General features: G+C 41.3%; 1 protein-coding gene and 1 long non-coding RNA gene across 2 annotated transcripts in view; one reads left to right on the top strand and one right to left on the bottom strand.

Annotated features, from left to right (window-relative positions):
- The window catches only part of rpap2 (RNA polymerase II associated protein 2), a 56732-nt gene extending 51826 nt beyond the window's left edge, over positions 1 to 4906 (top strand). The window contains exons 11-12 of the mRNA XM_033028955.1: positions 3369 to 3526; positions 4739 to 4906. Coding sequence (XP_032884846.1) covers positions 3369 to 3522 — 154 coding nt within the window. The 3' untranslated portion in view covers positions 3523 to 3526; positions 4739 to 4906. The remainder of the gene's footprint in view (positions 1 to 3368; positions 3527 to 4738) is intronic.
- On the bottom strand, positions 1656 to 21281 carry LOC116977997. Its single transcript, XR_004413349.1, has 3 exons — positions 21208 to 21281; positions 18960 to 18969; positions 1656 to 1666 (listed from the first exon to the last, which is right to left on the bottom strand). It is a non-coding gene; the product is annotated as an uncharacterized LOC116977997 (long non-coding RNA).
- Positions 21282 to 21630: the final 349 nt, after the last annotated feature.

Raw genomic sequence — 21630 nt, 5'->3', positions numbered from 1 at the left:
GGGAGTAGGAGGGGGACCCACAGCCCCATTTATATCAACGGGTCGATGGTTGAAAGGGTCAAGAACTTCAAATTCCTGGGGGTGCACATCTCTGAAGATCTTTCCTGGTCCGAGAACACTAACGCAATTATCAAAAAAGCTCATCAGCGCCTCTACTTCCTGAGAAGATTACGGAGAGTCGGATTGTCAAGGAAGACTCTCTCTAACTTCTACAGGTGCACAGTCGAGAGCATGCTGACCGGTTGCATCGTGGCTTGGTTCGGAAATTTGAGCGCCCTGGAGAGGAAAAGACTACAAAAAGTAGTAAACACTGCCCAGTCCATCATCGGCTCTGACCTTCCTTCCATCGAGGGGATTTATCGCAGTCGCTGCCTCAAAAAGGCTGGCAGTATCATCTAAGACCCACACCATCCTGGCCACACACTCATCTCCCTGCTACCTTCAGGTAGAAGGTACAGGAGCCTGAAGACTGCAACAACCAGGTTCAGGAATAGCTACTTCCCCTCAGCCATCAGGCTATTAAACCTGGCTCGGACCAAACTCTGATTATTAGCAACCACTTTCTGTTATTTGCACTACCAGTTTATTTATTCATGTGTGTATATATTTATATCATGGTATATGGACACATTTATCTGTTTTGTAGTAAATGCCTACTATTTTCTGTGTGCTTAAGCAAAGCAAGAATTTCATTGTCCTATACAGGGACACATGACAATAAACTCACTTGAACTTGAACTTGAACTAAAATGAATTAATACAGCAAAAGATGATGTAGTTTTACATCTAATTTTTATGGGCATAGAATCTATTCTAAATTGTGATCTACAAATTTTATTTTTAGACTTTCAATTTTCAACATGAATTTTGGGGAACTAAATGGTAATTTAAATAAGATTTTGTTTTTAACTCTTCCCTATCTTTGCACTACATTCAGATTTTGGAGTTTAAGAAGGAACTGCAGATGCTGGAAAATCGAAGGTACACAAAAAAGCTGGAGAAACTCAGCGGGTGCAGCAGCATCTATGGAGCGGGTGCAGCAGCATCTATGGAACATCAGTCTGAAGAAGGGTTTCGGCCCGAAACGTTGCCTTTTTCCTTCGCTCCATAGATGCTGCTGCAACCGCTGAGTTTCTCCAGCTTTTTTGTGTACATTCAGATTTTGGATCCTGCTTTGAAAACCATAAACTTTCAGTATGTGGATGAGGTGTTACAACTCATCCATACTTTTGTTCCTTTTGTATTTGCTTATTTCAAGCTGGTTTTACTACATGTTTGTTTAATGTGTTTATTACCAGTGTTTACGGGGCATCCTCTAATAACCCTTGAAATGAGTGCTGCCCTGCTGGACTTTTGCAGAGAGTTAAGAGGATTGTTGTTTGGGAATAGATAGTAAGGTATTCAGATTTACTTGATGACAAACTGAACCAGGTGGATTATACAGCAATCTGGTAATTTTGTGTCTGCTGTTACCTATCTTTTCTGTTCCATATTTGTTTAGCTGCCTGGATTTTTGCTTGACCTGCTAAATTACTCCAGTGCTTGGTGTCTTTCTTTTGTAAACCCACAACTGGAGTTCCTTGTGTCTGGATTTTTACATTTACATTTGCATTCACAAAATCAGTACATAGACTTATTGATTGAAAGTGACAATTAAAACTATGTTCTCAAGACTACAAACTTAATTCCTTTCTCTTGAACAACAAGTCTCTGTTTATTGACATGTATTAGAGTCATACAGCGTGGAAACAGGCCCTTCGGCCTAACTTGCCCACGCTAACCAATTGTTAACGAGTGTGAAGTAATTTCTGTTCTGTTAACCATTAATTTGAAAAAAATCAAATAAAATAACCTATAGTTCCAGAATTTTGTGCAAATAGTAAACCTTTATCAAAATTGATATTGGTATTTTTATTAATTTGGGAGGAGCAAATTTGGCAATTGGCCATGTCTTTGACACAATCAATAATGACACATCCCGATCAGAGATTTTCTCTCAGAAAGTAAATTGACTGTAATCTGGTAAATGTTGTCTTTAAGACTAAATGCCTCTCTACTGACTAGCTCTAATAAATGTATTTTTTAAATGTTTGATGTGGGGCAAATCCTCAGATTGTAGCAGAAAAGCAGCATTGATTCCACATTATCTTTCCTAGATGCCCTTACTTCTCAATCTATTTTATTTAAAGAGGTGTGCGTCTGTTTATACAACCCTCAGCAGCTTGTTTACAGAAAGTTGCAGGTCGATGAAAATCTCACGTTACCCATATGTTGCAGGCTATTTCAGGTAATAGCTCTGGCTGGTAAATAATGTTAAATTTGACATCTTGCAAGCCTGAGTGTTTGAGGCGCAAGATTTGTACAGTTTGTTGCTTCAAGTTGAAACTTGCTGAAGTTGTATGCTTTGAATTTGTATGCATCACTGATTTGTAGGGTAATGCAGAGCTTGATTACATCACTAAGTTCCAAAATTCTTCTCTGGCTTGTAAAATACAAAACAAGACATAAAGTATGAACTCAAAACTGGATAAATGACATAATGGGGAATGGCAGATGCTGGTTTAAACCGAAGAGAGACATAAAATACTGGAGTAACTCAGCGGGACAGGCATAATCTCTGGAGAGAAGGAGTGGGTGCATTGAACTTAACTTTCAGATGTTAAGCACTTAGGCATGTTTCATTGTTGCCTTCGCTGAATATATATTGTGCTCCAAGACATCACAGTTGCAATATGAATGGCGTCATTGCAAGTCCAATTCATGGTAGTAAAATACTGTAACATATTTTGAACATATGATTGAAGTTCAAATTCAAAGATGGATTTCAAGATTTCTTACAGTTGCATATTTTACTATCACCTTTCAGATTCAGATTCAATTTTAATTGTCATTGTCAGTGTACAGTACAGAGACAACGAAATGCATTCTCAAACAACCACAGGAGATACACATTAAGGTATAATGTATAAAATATTCTGTATATTGAGGTTGCTTGGTGTTCCAAATTCATCCATTTTATTGTTCTTATTGGTTGGCTATTATTTATTATTCTTAAATGGTTGAGATTTTTATTTTGTTTCTGCTGGTTGATCCTGATAGGAGGTGTGAAAAAAGATGGATCATTGCGACTATGTTGAATACTTTTTGTAACTTTGTTGGTGCCCTATACATGGCGACTCTTTAAATACATGTGTATTGTATGCAAAGCAAAGAATTTAATTGCACCAAGTACATGTGACAGTAAAGTATAAATCATTCAATCGAAATTGATTGAAAAAATGGATGCAGAAAATCTTTTTAAGAGGCTATATCAATCTTAAATTCATGAGTTTGTAATGTTCTTGCTTTCTGAAATTAATTTGATGCAGGCTGGATGTAAAGGTTTCACCCCTTCAGGAATCCCTGCAGACGCTCGCCTCAGAACCATTTGTATCTACGATTCTCAAGGAATTTCATATCCAGATTCAAGAGCTAGAGAACCTGAAGAATATTTTCAAATGCCATGATAATGATCGAGGATGATAAGGTCAGACCAATGTTTGAAAACAAAAATAATCTAACTTGGTTTCAAATTATATTTTATGCCCCACTTTCACGACCTAATTCACGACCTCTGCCGAGTTTGCCCTTGACTCGTACTCGCAGCATGGTCGTCAGGAGGTCGTAGGTAGGTTGTGATGCTAGTCGCAGGCAAGTAGGTCGGGGTATTTTTCTAGCCTGATGAAAAACGTCCACGAGTGAAAAAGATCGTGAATTAGGTCGTGAAAGTGGGACAGGCCCTTAAGGATGCATGGAATTGTTGTCTGATAAGAGTTTTGTTCAAGTTTTATATGGAGATTTTGAAATATTGTGGATGATAATTTTAGTTCAGGGGAATGGTGGAGATACGAGATAATGGCCTGAGGACTACGGGGTGGAGGCAGCCTCTCCAGACTTTCCAAGCCGCTGAGGAATGTTTCACCCGACGAATGTTCCATCTTCACGGCAAGAGTGCCCTGAAAATTATCGGACTGGCTGCAAGGCCACAAATGGGCCCCGACCTCGGGTGTTTCAGAGGAAGAGGACTTAACTTTCTGGTGCCTTTCCCCACAGTGGAAATTTTTGATTCTGCTGTGGGGGGATGTTTGTGTTGAACTCTATAATATGTTGTGTCCATTTTCTTTATTTATTTATTTTTAACCTTTTTCTATGGTTTGTATGGAAACTTATTATTTAATTTATGTAAAGCACTTTGGTGTCAATGCGAGTTGACTTAAAACGTGCTATATAAATAAAACTTCCTTACTTACTTACTTACTTACTATAAAAAAGGACAACGCGAAGAAAAATGGATAGGTTACAATTCAATAGGAGCCAGAAAAACATTCCTGGATTGTCAATTCAGTGTAGTTTAACTTCTTTGAAACTGCCCCCCAATATGTCAATTTAGAGTCATAGTGTCATATTCCCATTATTCCATTTACCATTGTAATCATATATTCAGATCTATTTTCACAATATTCAATGCTATAACTACTGAAGATTGCTAAACTGTGTCAATTGTAATTTAATGTGTTATTTATGTGAAGGCACATTAGGTTTTGACAGTTTTAAAGTTATTTTGTTATTTTGCCCACCTTAATAAATTTGCTTTTCCTGTAGTTTGTATACCCCACTGAATAACAAGTATTTGCATTTCTTGATTTTGCTCTAGATATAAAGAAATATGGTTGTATTTAATATTTTTTGTTTATTTCAGTGGAACGCAAGATCACATCAACCAGAATTCATTCCTAAAAGATAAATGATGTAATGTATTTCCAAAATCCAAAGGTATACTGGTTGTATTTAAGCTACATTACTCAATGAAAATAAATTACATTATGTCACATATCAATAACTAAATAAATCTACTCTTTATCTGCTATTTGTGTGATTTTTTTTAAATGGAACTATTGGTGAGGAAAATATACTGATCAGTAATAGGTAAGATGTACAAATGGCCAAACAGAAATGTAAAGGTTCTGTACCTCATAATTATTTCAGATTCTAGTTTTAGTATGGTTTCTCAGTTCTAGATGAGGGATGGTTTTAAATGTAGATACTGAAAAGTGAGGAAAAATTGATAACACAACTAATATTATGTAAGTTGATTAGCTATATTAGCAGCCACTAACTAATAACGTTAGCAGCAATTAAAATTAATTTGTTGACAGTCTTTGTAAAGCAAGCCTTTGCCCTGTTTAGATCACCATGCTTTAGCTTACACTTAAATATGACTCAAGTGGAAGTTAACACTGGCTGGTTTTTATGAAGTCATAGTGGTACAGCACCGAAACAGGCCCTTTGGCCCACCACATTCGTGTCCTCGTCTATCTGTTGTTTTTAACCTTAATCATTTAGTTTTCAATATCCATCCTTGGCACACTGCTGCGACACCTTCATATTCCCCAACATCACAAATCAGAAGGGGCCCTGAATAGATTTAGGTTTATTTCACGTGTGTTGAGGTACAGCGTAAAACTTTGTTTTATATCCAAACAAATCAGATAATACTATGCCTAAATGCCATCAAGTCAAACTTAAATACAATATGACGAGCAAAGGGGAAGATACAGAGTTCTCAGCATTGTAGCATATCAATTCCATAGGCATAGTTCAATATCTGCAATGGGGTAGAGGTGAATCAGACAGTATCCAAGCTTGGGGAAGGACCATTCAGAAGCCTGATAACAGAGGAGAAGAAGCTGTGCCTGAGTCTGGTGGTGCGAGCTTTCAAGCTTCTGCCCATAAGGGAGCAGGGAGAAAGAGGAATGACAGGTGTGGGAGTAGTCTTCGATTATGTTGGCTGCTTTGCTGAGGAAACATAAAGTGTAGATGGAGTCAGTGGTACAGAATTTGGTCTGAATGATGGATTAGGCTACATCTACCACTGCAATTCATTTCGGTCTTGGCCAGAGCTGTTCCCAAACACAGCTATGATGCAACATCTCAACCAAAGCAAAATTAAGGTGCAAGACCTTTATTTAATATTATATTGATATAATTTAATATTCTATTTATCATTTAAATTTTTTAATTTTAGTATTTTGCAGTTCAGCAAGTTAGTTATTTGAATCAGAATGAGTACAGGATGACAATACACTATTTCATTATTAAAGTGATCAATGTCATGTCAATTAATGATTTGGATGCAGCATATTAAAGTATTTGTAGCCTCTGGAGCTTCGTTGTTAATTGAGGATCAAGTGTTTGAACAACAACGCACTACATTTGCAGTGCAATGGTGCCAACTCTTTGATAAGCTTTCAAATTATCATTGCCAAATTGTTCTATTGTGAATTGTGAAATAAAGATAAACATTGATCAGTAAATCCATGTAAACAAAAATTAAGGTAAATGAACAAGATGGGAATGATATTAGAGGGAGAACAGTTGATTAGTGCAATAGTGTTCACACTGGTATCTCAAGTAATACAGGCAACACCCCCACATTGCAGCAGTTGAAGCAATGGAAAGTCCCCCTATGGAATTCACAAGTAGCCACCAAAATATCTAAGATATGGAATATAAATTTACGCTCGTGGAATTCACTTGTCAGTTTTCTTTCAACTCTCATTTCTTGATGCATGCGCAGATGATGTGGCTTAACATAACACAAAAGTGTGCTACAGGTGTTTTTTCACATAATGCACTCTTCCCCTTAACACAGGTTGCCAGTACCTAGATTTCAATCTCAGAGCAGAAACTAAGAATAGAAAGGAAACAGATAAAGTAGTTTCTTTCTTAGAAGTTCAAAGAGATTTGGCATGTCTTTTAATACTCTAACAAACTTATGCAGATTCACTTCAGAAAGTACCCTGACTGGGTTTATAACAGGGCCTGGTACAGCAGTTCCAATGCACAGGAATAAAACAGGCTGCAGAGTGGTGGATTCAACCCAGTTCATCACAGGCATAGACCTCACCACCATTGAAAGCATCTATATGGCACTGCCTCAAGTAGTTGGTATCTGTCATCAAGGATCCCCAAAACCTGCGCTATCCCCTATTCTTATTGCTACTTTCCTACAACCATTAGGTTCTTGAACCAATCTGTTGAATCGTAATCCTACCTCAGCAACAGAACACTACTACCATGGAAATTGCATTTGCATTAATGTCTTGCTTGTTTTTTAACTGTCTTTTTATTTTCACCATCTAAGTATAATGATGTTATTGTATGCTCTCTGAGTTTATGTATATGCGATGCTGCTGCAAACAACATTTTCATTGTGCCTGCACCCCACCGCACCTATGCACATGACAATAAACTTGTCTTAACTTCATGTGGGCAGAGGCCTAATCTGGAACAATGAGCACAGGTTTGGCAATTCCCCTAAAATATACAATAGAACAGGTGGAGTACAAAATGTCAAAGTTGTACATTGAAGCAATGGGCAGCCCCCCCTAGGCTAGGTTACATTTATCTTGAGAGTGCTTCATGAAGTGACTTTTTTGCATCTGTAAGCGGCTCATCAACAAATGCAAAAAAGACACCTAATCACCCTTGTGGCAGGTGGCGCGGGCAGTTCCAAATTCTTGGAACATTGTTCTTTGCAAGGACACAGGGTTTACAGGGAAAAAAAGAATTTGGAGACCTTATTTGGGAAAGATGACTAACTTAATTGTTATGGTTTGGCCTTATTCTTGAATACTTCTTTCTGAAACATGGCAAAATCTAATGGTGAAACGGCAAACTTTAATATCTGTGATTAAACCATATTCAATCGGTGTGGTGGAAAAACTACCCGCAGAACATAACTCCTCAGACATTTTTATCATGACATTACTGCTTAGAATAGCATTCTAAGGGCATTAAGTAAACAAAGTAAGTAAGTAAGTAAGTTTTATTTATATAGCACGTTTTAAGTCAACTCGCATTGACACCAAAGTGCTTTACATGAAATAGATAATAAGTTTCCATACCATAGAAAAAGGACACAACACATTATAGAGTTCAACACAAGCGTCCCCCCACCGCAGAATCAAAAAATTCCACTGTGGGGAAAGGCACCAGAAAGTTAAGTCCTCTTCCTCTCTGAAACAAAGTATTAATTGTTTTGTCTGGGAGAAATGGGAAAGGTAATAAATTCACAAGAGAGCAGGGGAATTAATGGGGATGCGTGGGCAGATTGTTTGCACAGACAAAGGAACGGGCCATTGCCTTGCCTGGGGTGGCAGTGGGGCAGAATAGATAAAGGAAAGTAAAGTATCCTTTATTGTTGCATTTAAGAGCTTTTAGATGGGCACATGGAAGTGCAGGGAATAGAGGGACATGCATCCTGTCCAGGCAGATGAGATGTGTTTAACTAGGCACCATGTTCGGCACAAATATTGTGGGCTTTAAGGGCCTGTCCCACTTGCAGGCGATTGCGTGGGCTTGGCGCGACCAACGCACAAAGTTCGCGCGTGACGTCATTTACACATAAAAAGGGGGGGTTGCTGGCTGCTATTCTATGATTATCATGGAAGAGATGCAGACTGCATTGCTGCAACAGCAACAGAGACTTCTGTTAGCAGCAGCCCTCATGCTTACAAATCAGCTGGGCAGGAGGCGGGCCGACTGAATTTGGGCGTCGGGCGGTGACGTCATCACGCAACGCCACGCCGGGCAGTGACGTCATAGATAGATACATAAAAAATAGGTGCAGGAGTAGGCCATTCGGCCCTTCAAGTCTGCACCGCCATTCAATATGATCATGGCTGATCATCAAACTCAGTATCCCGTACCTGCCTTCTCTCCATATCTCCTGATCCCTTTAGCCACAAGGGCCACATCTAACTCCCTCTTAAATATAACCAATGAACTGGCCTCAACTACCCTCTGTGGCAGAGAGTTCCAGAGATTCACTACTCTGTGTGAAAAATGTTTTTCTCATCTCGGTCTTAAAGGATTTCTCCCTTATCCTTAAGCTGTGACCCCTTGTCCTAGACTTCCCCAACATCGGGAACAATCTTCCTGCATCTAGCCTGTCCAACCCCTTACGAATTTTGTAAGTTTCTATAAGATCCCCCCTCAATCTCCTAAATTCTAGCGAGTATAAGCCGAGTCTATCCAGTCTTTCTTCATATGAAAGTCCTGACATCCCAGGAATCAGTCTGGTGAACCTTCTCTGCACTCTATGGCAATAATGTCCTTCCTCAGATTTGGAGACCAAAACTGTACGCAATACTCCAGGTGTGGTCTCACCAAGACCCTGTACAACTGCAGTAGAACGTCCCTGCTCCTATACTCAAATCCTTTTGCTATGAATGCTAACATACCATTCGCTTTCTTCACTGCCTGCTGCACCTGCATGCCTACTTTCAATGACTGGTGTACCACGACACCCAGGTCTCGTTGCATCTCCCCTTTTCCTAATCGGCCACCATTTAGATAATAGTCTGCTTTCCTGTTTTTGCCACCAAAGTGGATAACCTCACATTTATCCACATTATACTGCATCTGCCATACATTTGCCCACTCACCCAGCCTATCCAAGTCACCTTGCAGCCTCCTAGCATCCTCCTCACAGCTAACACTGCCCCCCCAGCTTAGTGTCATCCGCAAACTTGGAGATATTGCATTCAATTCCCTCGTCCAAATCATTAATACGTATTGTAAATAGCTGGGGTCCCAGCACTGAGCCTTGCGGTACCCCACTAGTCACTGCCTGCCATTGTGAAAAGGACCCGTTTACTCCTACTCTTTGCTTCCTGTTTGCCAGCCAGTTCTCTATCCACATCAATCACGTAACACCACACGCTAGGCGTACGCCGTCAAGACGCTGCATACGACTGCAATGCGCCTGCGTGCGTACGCGGGCCGATAGGCCGTTGACGCGCGAAGATTTTGATCACTGCAGGAACTTCGGAGCCCCGCGCGATGTCGGGACCAGCCCCGCACAACTCCATAACCCTCCATGCTTATAAGTGGGACCGGCCCCGCGCGGCCATATGGTGCCCGTACGCCTCAAGCGACCACGAGGTCACGTAATTTGCGAGCCATGGTCGCGTAAGTGGGACAGGCCCTGTGCCGTACTCTTCTATGAGAGCAGCACTAATTGGATAACTCTATCAGAAAGGCCCCCAGGCACAATGGATTAAAGAGATGCTTGCTTTGCTGTGTTCCTCCATGATTTTATTGTAAAATTGCTCCCAGATACCATGTAGAATTAAATTGTCACGCATCAATTCAAAAGACTTTCTTTGTGGCAAGCTAAATAATTGAGAATGTTTTAATAATTTATATAACTTGCTTTTGGAAGTTTTATGGGTGTGCTTGTGGATTCTTCAGTTAGAGGTCTAAAAATAGTTAATCAATTAAACTATTCGAGCAAGTCCCCCTGATTTTTCTTATACATAGGACTTGATGAGAAATTCAATGCAAGGCATTAGTTGTCTTATTCTTCTGCAAATGAAACCCATTCTTTCCCTAAATTGCACAAGTGTAAGATTGATTTATCTTTATGTCAGAACACATCAAGTCAAACTAAATCATGAGCAAAAAAAACCAAATGGAAGTCAACATTTTGGGTTGAGACCCTTCCTCCTGTGTCTCCAAACTAAATGATAATTGCTACTATTAATATTGATATTTTATATTTCACTTTGATCTAAAAGTTATATATTTTTGATAATGTATCCATAAACCAGATCCAATCAGCTTTTGAATGTCCATACTATTTTAAGAAACCCCCCACAATATAACTAGACATAGTCCAGCAAGTTCAACTGTTGGGGAACATGCAAATAGGTTACAGGAAACATTCTTGTTCTATCAAGTTTCCAATCATATCAGCAATGATAAGACTTGTGTGGGAGTGAATGAGACATTTTGTTATTCATGTGTCAAGAGGTTCATTGGCGCCCCCCTTCCAAGTCAATCTTTCTGCCATTGATCCTTATTTATACTTGCAAGTCAAAGGAACATCGAGGTATATTGGGGTCCCTTAAGAGGCAAGGACAGCTTCATGTTGAAATTGATGACCACTTTCATAATTCCTGCTTTCCCATTTAGCCATCTTCCTCTCAACAACAAACCTGAGAGACATTTGTCTCTAAAGGGCCTGTCCCACTTTCATGAGGTAATTCACGAATTCTCCCGAGTTTTCCCCGATTCAAACTTGCAGAATGCTCGTAGCGAGGCCGTAGGAGTTCATAGATATATCGTAGCGGCTCGTTATGCTTGCCGTAGGTACTCGGGGCATCAGGTAAGTCGGGATGTTTTTTCCAGCCCGATGAAAAATGTCCACGAGTAAAAAAATAGTCAGGATGAAAAAAATTGCAGCTTTATACTTAGTTAGTTCGTGGGCAGACCGTAGTAGGCCATGAGGGTAGTCGTTGGTACTCGTAGATATTCATGGGTATTCGTAGCTCGGCAGTTGCACAGAGAAAAAAAGGTGAGTGAAAAAAACTCAACATCAGTCAACATCAGCATGTGACCTCTGTCACTCCAGTTCGTGAGCATATTCGTGGAAGGTCGTAGGAGTTTGTAGATTACCAAAACTCTTGATTTTGTTTTTAATGTCCTTTAAACACGGCAGAGGTTTTGGATTAAGTCGTGAAAGTGGGACAGGCCCTTAATATCAACCCTTTTTTAAACTGTTGTTGCTATTTCCTCCGAACCCAATCTCTTCCTGTTTCTACCCAGCCTAGCAACAGTTTTTAACCTATTTTTGACCACCTGCATTGTGTCCAGAAGATGCATTTCCATTATAACTCCCATCAATCACGTGAATTAAAGTAGCAAAAACAGCATGGACAAATACTCTGATACTTCACAACTCAAAACAACTGAATAGCTAATGGGAGGGTAGGTTTCATTAGAGAACTAAATGCTAAGCTGGGTGAGGAAGCTTTAAGAAAGTTTCTTGTTTAACAAAGAACTGCAGATGCTGGAAAAATCGAAGGTAGACAAAAATGCTGGAGAAACTCAGCGGGTGAGGCAGCATCTATGGAGATTTATGCTGCCTCACTCGCTGAGTTTCTCCAGCATTTTTGTCTACCTTTGGTTTAGTTCTTAATATTTTATTGTCCCGTTAAATGAGAAGAATGTACATGTTTTAGTTAAGAAATTGAATAAGAGAAGAACTTTTACGACAATATTAATCACCATGTGTAACGTGGCACATATGACAATAATGAACCTAAACTTAGACCTAAAACCTGAAGTAATGAACAAGGGATTAAAAAAATTGAATTAATCTGTACAACACATTTATTCACAATGCAAACACAAGGCTAAATTGCCACTTTCTTTGTCATAAATTACTACCATTTCATAATAACACTATAAAAGGAGATTAAAGCCCTGGCCCTCTAATGTATATTCAACCTTTATGAACGATCTTGAATTATTTATACCCAGATTTTATTGAACTGAATAAGTTGCCCTTCATCTTATCACAAATCTCTGTATTTACTCAGCTTGTGAATATGAGTAATGCCACCAAATGTTTCCAAGGTCATCGGTTTAGAAATATTGTTGATGGTAAAATTAATCTTTTTTCATGTTTAGTAATGCACATTCATTTTCTACAAATATACTACTCTTATAGTTTGACATTGCCTTTGAACTCTCCAACTTCAAGTGAAACGTTTCTTCCATCATTTTGCACCAAGTTGCCAAATAAATGTGTCAATATTTTGTATTTGCACTTTGTGCTCTATTTATTTTCTTGCATTGTTTTAACAATACTGATTGGATTAAAGCAAAGATATAAAAGCATTCAAAAACCCAATGTTCAGCCCATCAGTAACAGAAGATGTAGCCCAGGTCCAATAAACCTCATCTTTTTTCAATTAATGAAAGCTTAACAATTTCAAAACCTATTGCTGTCAGATCCTCGCCTTGATCCGAATGTAATAAACACGCTTCAACGACACTGAACATAAACATGTTATTTGTCCGCCATTCCTTTACATCCTGGCAACATGTGTCCTCTGACCTTTCGGACCCATAGTAACACGTGATACATTTAAAATATGACATCAGTTACCTTGACATCCCTCCCTTATCAAACTAAAAGGATATCCGAATTAGCATATTGTAAACTGAACATTCCAACACCATTTTGGATATGGCATTCGTTACATTCGATAACATCATTTTCACATGTCAATACATCTCATAGTCCTCGTTTTGGTCTGACCACTACCTCTGCAATGGTACGGGATTCTGATCTGTCATGTCCTGTCCTGTTCCCCCATTTCATCATCTCGATTCTGGTTTCGCAAAGTCTCCTCCTCAGACTCATGCATTCTTGGCTCCTCAATTACGTAGTCTTGTGTCTGATCTTCCACAGTCTCAACCTCAGTTTGCAGTGTCCCTGGACTATCACAATGGTAATACATTTTCACATTCGATGTGTTTCAATCATATTTGACTCCTTCTGTCGATTTGTCCATCACCATATTCCATTGTCTGGACACCACTGTGTATGATTGTGGAAAGAAGGATGTGTCCATTTTGCTTGGACTTTCCTCACTAGCACCTCATCTCCTGGCATCACATCTGATGGTTTGGCAACTCCTCTCCTGTCTGCATAGAGCTTTGATGCCCTTTCTTTAACCCACGGTATCTTGGTCCAGATTTTCCTTCCAAACAACAATTCTGCCGGTCTCTTCCATGTTGTGCTGTGTGGTGTAGCTCTATATGCTGCTACATATGATAAGACCATCTCCTTCCAATCTTTGGCTTCTGCTTGGGAAATTTTCATATTTTCACCCTCATCTCTAGAGATAGGTTCTGACGTTCCACTTCTCCATTAGCTTGCTTTTGGTGTAACTTTGATGTAACTTTGTGATGGTACACACCTGTGTTCTTCATGTAGTCAGCAAACTTCTGAGAAATGAACTGAGGCCAATTGCCTGAATATAATGTTTAGCTCTACGACCACATCTTAACCCAGAACCGTTACTACAGCCACGTTTACTTTCTCGGGACTTGCCTGCTCTTCCATCTTGTAAATGAACATTGACTTCTCCAATTTCAGGTAGTCCTTGCTTTCTCCCTCCTTCCCCTCCCCTTCCCAGCTCTCCCACAGCCTACCATCTTTGCCTCTTCCTTTCTTTCTCCCCCCCCACCCCCCACCCCCACATCAGTCTGAAGAAGGGTCTCGACCCGAAACGTCACCTATTCCTTTGCTCCATAGACGCTGCCTCAGCCGCTGAGTTTCTCCAGCATTTTTGTTTGCCTGAATATAATGTCACTGGTGGACTGTGTCTGGCAAAGATTTCCATCAAAACCTCTACAGTCTTTTCCGATGTTGTAGACTTCACTATTGCATACTTATAAAATCTGCTGTAGTAATCAATCACAACTAGTATCACAACTCTCCTGATGGAAGTGAACCTGTCGGTAACAATGTGCTTTGTATTGGCCCAGGTGGATTGGGTCTGCTTACCATCTGACATCCATGGCATGACCTCGCATGTCGTTCCACAACTATTTCTATCCCTGGCCATCATACTTTTGCTCGATGATTTGTTTAGTTCCAACAAAACCTGTGTTCTTCATGTAGTCAGCAAACGTCGTGAGCCAATTCGATCATCCTTGATCTAAGCTTTGTTGGTACTATAATCCTGTTTCCTCTCAGCATATATCCTATGTGGACATTCCTCCCAGTCACGTCTGGATCCACTCTCTAACATGTTGTAGCTCTAGATCCTTGCTGACTCTTCTATTTCACTTGTTCTCATTGCTCTTGGTGTAGAGTGTACTGCAACAAATTGTACAAATGATTCTGCTTCTGTTTCCAGAGTAGACCCTTGCTGCTTATTTACCTTCAGCAATCTGGATAATGAGTCCGCTATATTATTCTTCCCAGCTTCAGTCTTGCCCTCAGCTGAATTGATGAACCTTTGCTGCACTGCCTCAATAGCAAGGATGTCCTTCCTCAAATTAGGAGACCAAATTTGAGGAAGGACATCCTTGTGATTGAGGCAGTGCAGCGTATGTTCACGAGATTGATCCCTGGGATGGCGGGACTGTCATATGAAGAAAGATTGAAAAGACTAGGCTTGTATTCACTGGAGTTTAGAAGGATGAGGGGGAGATCTTATAGAAACATATAAAATTATAAAAGGACTGGACAAGCCAGATGCAGGAAAAATGTTCCCAATGTTGCGCGAGTCCAGAACCAGGGGCCACCGTCTTAGAATAAAGGGGAAGCCATTTAAGACTGGGGTGAGAAAAAACTTTTTCACCCAGAGAGTTGTGAATTTGTGAAATTCCCTGCCACAGAGGGCAGTGGAGGCCAAGTCACTGGATGGATTTAAGAGAGAGTTAGATAGAGCTCTAGGGCCTAGTGGAATCAAGGGATTTGGGGAGAAGGCAGGCACGGGTTAGTGATTGGGGACGATCAGCCATGATCACAATGAATGGCGGTGCTGGCTCGAAGGGCCGAATGGCCTCCTCCTGCACCTATTTTCTATGTTAAAACTGCACATAATACTCCAGATGTGGTCTCACCTGTATATCTCAAGTTCAAGTTCAAGTTTACATTTATTGTCACTATACCAATTTGTACAGCGAGATTTGGGTTGCCATACAGCCATACGAATAAAAAGAACACAACACACGATAGAATTTAACATGAGCATCCCCACACAGCGGAATCAACGTTTCCCACTGTGGGGGAAGGCAATAAAGTTCAGTCCACTTCCTCCATGTTCACCCGTGGTCGGGACCTATTGAGCCCTCCGCAGTCGCTGCAACGGCGGCCCGATGTTTCAAGCCCTCTCGCCGGATGATGGAACTCCCGCGTCAGAAGAACACTCTCAGCTTGGAGTCACGAATCGGCCGCTTCTTACCTGAGACCGCGGCTTCCGAAGTCCACAGGCCGAGCTGGGCGGAGCGCCACATGGCAATCCTCGGCGAAGGATCCCAGGACCCCGCGTTGTTAAAGTCAGTGCCACCCGCGGCTGGAAGCTCCGTAGACCACAGCTCCACGGTGTTAAAGTCGGCAGGCCCAGCACTCCGGAGCTCCACACGGCGACCCCAGAAATGCATCGTCCGCTCCGCGATGGTACTTCAGTGCTGCGCCGCCGCTGAAGCTGAAGCTCTGGCCTGTCTCCGGCAGGAAAGGCCGCGCCAATCCAGATGGTAGGCCGCGAGGAGAGGGCGAAGATGCGGCTCGGAGGAAAGACGCATTCCTCGACCAGATAGTGACTAAGAAAACAGTTTCCCCCTCCCCCCACATAAAAAGACTAAAAGACCTCCAAAACAAAACTTTTTGACGGACTAAAAACTTTTTTTTTATTTTAAAATCTGCAGAAGGACCTCTTTACTCCTATACTCAAATCCTCTCGTTATGAAATCCAACATGCCATTAGCTTTCTTCACTGCCTGCTGCACCTGCATGTTTACTTTCAATGACTGGTGTACAAGAACACCCAGGTTCAGTTCCCAGTCCAGAACCAGGGGCCACAGTCTTAGAATAAAGGGGAGGCCATTTAAGACTGAGGTGAGAAAAAACTTTTTCACCCAGAGAGTTGTGAATTTGTGGAATTCCCTGCCACAGAGGGCAGTGGAGGCCAAATCACTGGATGGATTTAAGAGAGAGTTAGATAGAGCTCTTGGGGCTAGTGGAATCAAGGGATATGGGGAGAAGGCAGGCACGGGTTATTGATTGGGGATGATCAGCCATGATCAGAATGAATGGCGGTGCTGGCTCGAAGGGCCGAATGGCCTCCTCCTGCGCCTATTTTCTATGTTTCTATGTTTCCTGCAGCCATGTCTCTGTAATCCCCACAATGTCATATCCACCAATCTCTAACTGATCATCTAGTCTACTTCTTATACTTCATGCATTCGTATATATTACTTTTAATCCCTTACTCACCTCACCTTTCACATCAATTCCTATTTCACTTAGCCATGCTCTCCTATCCCTTCGTGAGCGAACGTGGGAGGAAACAGGAGCACCCGAAGAAACCCCATGTGGGCACAGGGAGAAGTGTGCAAACTCCGCACAGACAGCACCTAGGGTCAGGATCAAACCTGGGCCTCTAGTGCTGTGAGGCAGTAGCTCTACCACTGCGTCACAGTGCCGACTGTCTTCCATAGGAGACAAATGAGCATCTGATACCATTGCCTCTGTGAATTTTGAATCAGCACAGATAAGCTCGCGATGAGCAAGGTGTTAAGAGGAAGTAAGGGAGACGCTCACAGCAGTAGTGATCTGTGGAGAACTACAGTGTACCGTTTGCCAATGCAACTGAACAGTGAGAAATAAGAAAATAAGAGCTAGAGTTGGCCACTTAGTCCCTCAAGTCCATCCCACTATTCAAGATGATTATGGGTGATTTTCCCCAGACCTTGTCTGTGCTGCAGCAGTTCCCCATAGCCTCCAGTTCCCTGAACTTTTCAAAATCTATCTACTTCCTCTTTGAATACTCAGAATATTCTAGTCTCCACAAACCTACAGGATAGAGATTCACCTAGATTCTACTAGAAGAAGTTCCTGTGAACCTCAGTTGTAAATGACTTGTTGTAACTATTGATCAAGATTCTTCTACCAGTAGAAATGTTTTAACATCTAAGGTAGACAAAAGTGCTGGAGAAACTCAGCGGGTGCAGCAGCATCTATGGAACGAAGGAAATAGGCAACGTTTTGTCTACCTTCGATTTTCCAGCATCTGCAGTTCCTTCTTTAACAAATGTTTTAACATCTATCCTGTTATGCCCATTTAGGATCTTACATGTTTGAGTAAAATGGATTATGTAGCATGTGTGATGGTGTAAAGTATTCTAAGGTGCTTCACAGAACCATTGGAAGACAAAACCCATGGATTTAAGGCAAATGATTAAAAACTTGATCAAAGGGATGGATTCATAAGTTCATGTGATGGGCGCAGAATTAGTACATTCGGCCTATCAAGCCTACTCCGCTATTCGATCATGGCTGATCTATCTCTCCCTCCTAACCCCATTCTCCTGCCTTCTCCCCATAACCCCTGATACCCTTATACCCAGTTGAAAGGAGTGGCTTGAATGAGGAAAGAAGTGATGGAGAGAGATTCGAGGAGGAAATTCCAGAAATTTAGAGCTATTTAAACTAAGGTCATTCTTCTTGTCGAGTCCACATACAAGATTAGAAGTTGTTCAGCCGGAGCTGAACACGCTTCTCGGCATCTGCACACAATGATGTCTGTCTTGCGCTTCTTGTGCTTCATGTGCGTGGTGGTGGAAAGATTGGTGGAAACAGGGCCGCTACGTGAACACTCTTTCCTTGACTCCAGTACTAGGGACAATTTACATTTTTACCGAGCCAATTATCCTACAAACCTGTACGTCTTTGGAGTGTGGGAGGAAACCGAAGATCTTGGAGAATGCCCACGCAGATCAGGGGGAGACCGTACAAACTCCGTATAGACAAGCACCCGTAGTCGGGATTGAACCCGGGTCTCTGGCGCTCTACGATAGTAGCTCTACCGCTGCGCCACCGTGCCACTCCTGTGACATGGGACATGATTGTGACCTGAATTAATGAGCACCAAATTAACTTCTACTATTGAATTCTCAGAACAGAAATACTTGTTTGATAGCAGCTTCTTTTTTGGGTGGAGTGCATGATATCCTGAAGAGAGTGTGATTCATTGTCAAAAGCTGTTGTTTTTTTAAGTAACAATTCCGTTTTTTTTATGAGCTTCAACTGTGTGGTGCAATAGAGGGAGGGTGTGCCACAAACCAAATCTACGTTCTGAACGTGCACTTTGACCAATATGTCCTTCGTACGGTTGAGAGACTATCTTAAGATATACATGTGTACAGGAAAGCATGTAGTGTTCAGTAGTGATTTCAAAACAATTTTTTTTAATAGGTAGAGACTGGGCGGCAGTGTCTTTTAGAACACTCATTGTGTGACCACATCTGACAGACCTTGTCCCTGAGAATTGATACAGTGTTACAGTACGAGCAAACTAAAAAGTAGCTCGACTTGGTTTGGTTTTTACTTTCTTGCTGCTTTGGTGCCTCTTTGACTTGTTGCTCGAACACCATTTCACAGCCTGACCGAGATGACGTGTGGTTTTCAGCTAGCACTTTTCACTTCTTTCCCCCCCATTAGAAAAAATAATTGATTTGCAGACTACTGTTGCACTAGTTTGACAACTATGATGCTCAGCATTTGCCCGGTCTTTTCATATCCTTCACACTTAATGCCCCTGTCCCACTTAGGAATCCTGAACGGAAACCTCTGGAGACTTTGCGCCCCACCCAAGGTTTCCGTGCGGTTCCCGGAGGTTGCAGGTGGTTGCCGGAGGTTGCAGGTAGTGGAAGCAGTTAGGGAGACTGACAAAAACCTCCGGGAACCGCACGGAAACCTTGGGTGGGGCGCAAAGTCTCCAGAGGTTTCCGTTCAGGTTTCCTAAGTGGGACAGGGGCATAAGGAACTTCAATGACTTTTCAATGCAAGAGCCCTGTTGAAAATAGTGAGCGGTTGTGGACAGACCAGGTGTGAATCTTTAGCATTTTTCCTAATCTAAAGTCAAATATTGTCTCTTTCCTTTATTCGGTAAAGGCCCTGTCCCACTTGGCGATTTTTTTCGGCGACTGCCGGCACCATGTCAGGGTCGCCAAAAGATTTTGAACATTTCAAAATCCAGCGGCGACTAAAATAAATGTTGCTGCTTGGCTGGAAGACGTGATGTTTTTTTTAAGGCTAGAAAAGATTAAATTCACATTGAGGGGGTCTGTGAAAAAGTTTTATTTGAAATGGGAACACTTTTTTATCATACTTTGAGGGTCTAAAGGAACTACCTATTGACTGAGGGCACTTGACAGTAAGTGGGGAGCCGACTTTATTCTGTTTTGTTACTTTATTATTGTTAAAATGTGCATTTGATTTAGTGATATATTTGTATTGTGAAAACATTAGCTGCCAAGGGGTGTTTAGGGAGGGAGGGTGGGTTAGGGTTATTTTGTTGTTATTATTTATAAAAAACAAAATGGAGGGAAATGTAATGCCATACGTCAGATGTACTGTAATTTTTTTTCCCTCCAATAAAAATAAATAAATAAATAAAATAAAAAAAGAAATGTTGCGACACTTGAAAAAACACCATGCGTCATATGTCATCCAACCGCGTCACGCCGTGTCCCACACCATATCACGCCGCAAATGTTTTGGTGACCTGATATGTCAGTCGATGATGCCGACAGTCGCCGAAAAAAATTGCCAAGTGGGACAGGCCCTTAATACTGTTTCGATGTTTCCTGTCAGAAACATGAATAAAGTAACTCCACCCTAATTTGTATTTTAACATATCGTCCTCAGATTTAATGCTATTTTGCCCAGATATAAGTTTAGCATTTTTTCAAACTAATTTTACAAGTGAATTAATTAATTAATTGTGAACTATTGAGGTAAACAAAAATGTCGATGGCTGTCAGGTAAAGTTTCTTCTTTGCTAAAAAGAAAAGTATTTTCTCTCAGTTCACCTCTAGACTTCAGGTTGCAAATGTTAAAGCTGTCAACATTCCAGCAGTCTCACCAAATCTATGCTAAGGGTTGTGGCTCACACAGATACCGGAAGCCACGAAGCAATACATAAGGTGAAAGGTGACCAATGTTAATAATGATAGCAGAATATCACACATGAGAATAGAGACCTTGGAAAACAGAGACCACCCCCAATATCTCCTCTCAATGAATGCAGATACTTATGATGAAATTCATTGCCACTTGCAGTGGAGCTGCCTTAAGGAAGTGTGCTCAAACTGCCTCCAAGTTGGCATAGCACTTGTTTTTGCTGGACAGTAGTGATCCATTACTCCCTGCATGCTTCTGTTGACCACCCATAGCTGACACCTCCAATGCCGTCTCTTCAGAATCCTGCAATCCAGTGGCAGGATAAGCAAGCCAATATTGGCAGCGTCTCCCAGAATAACATCTCCCACACTCAGTATTTGATCACTTCACATTTCCGAAATAGGCATTCTATTCCAAGAGGTACTCCACGAGAGATTATCAGGAAGATAAAAGAAAGCAATTCAAGGAAGATTTGGTTTGGTTAGGTTTCTTATTAATGTCACGTGTACTGAGACACAGTGAAAGACTTCAGCCTGAAGAAGGATCTCAACCCAAAACACAGTCTGTTCATTCCCTTCCCAGATGCTGCCTGACATGCTGAGTTCCTCCAGCACCTTATGTTTTGCTCACGATCCCGGCACCTGCAGTTTCTTGTGTCTCAAGTGAAAAACTCCAAGCAAATCATACCATTCGTGAGTACACCAGGTAGTGCAAGAGAAAATAAACAGAGTGCAGAATATAGTGTTGCAGCTACAGAGAAAGTACAGAGAAGATAAAAGTGTGAGGGCAGCAATGAGGTAGATTGGAAGATCGGGAAGTCATCCCGAGCACATTAGAATTTGTTCAAGAACTTGCATTTAGCAATGCAAGTTCTTCGTGGTATGTGCTTTCTGGCTTTTGTATCTTTTGCCCGATGGGAGAGGGGAGAAGAAAGAATGACTCGGTATAAATGGTCTTTGATTATGTTGCCTGTTTTCCTGAGGCAGCATCATGTTGATAGGGGAGGGTTGGTTTGCATAATGGACTGGACTACATTCACAACTCTCTGTAATTTCTTGTGGTCTTGGTCAGAGCAGCTGCAGTGTGCTACATTT

This window comes from Amblyraja radiata, chromosome 10, assembly GCF_010909765.2.
Source record: "Amblyraja radiata isolate CabotCenter1 chromosome 10, sAmbRad1.1.pri, whole genome shotgun sequence".
Taxonomy (NCBI): domain Eukaryota; kingdom Metazoa; phylum Chordata; class Chondrichthyes; order Rajiformes; family Rajidae; genus Amblyraja; species Amblyraja radiata.
Note: the sequence above shows the minus strand (reverse complement) of the source record. Positions and strands in the feature narration are given on the sequence as shown.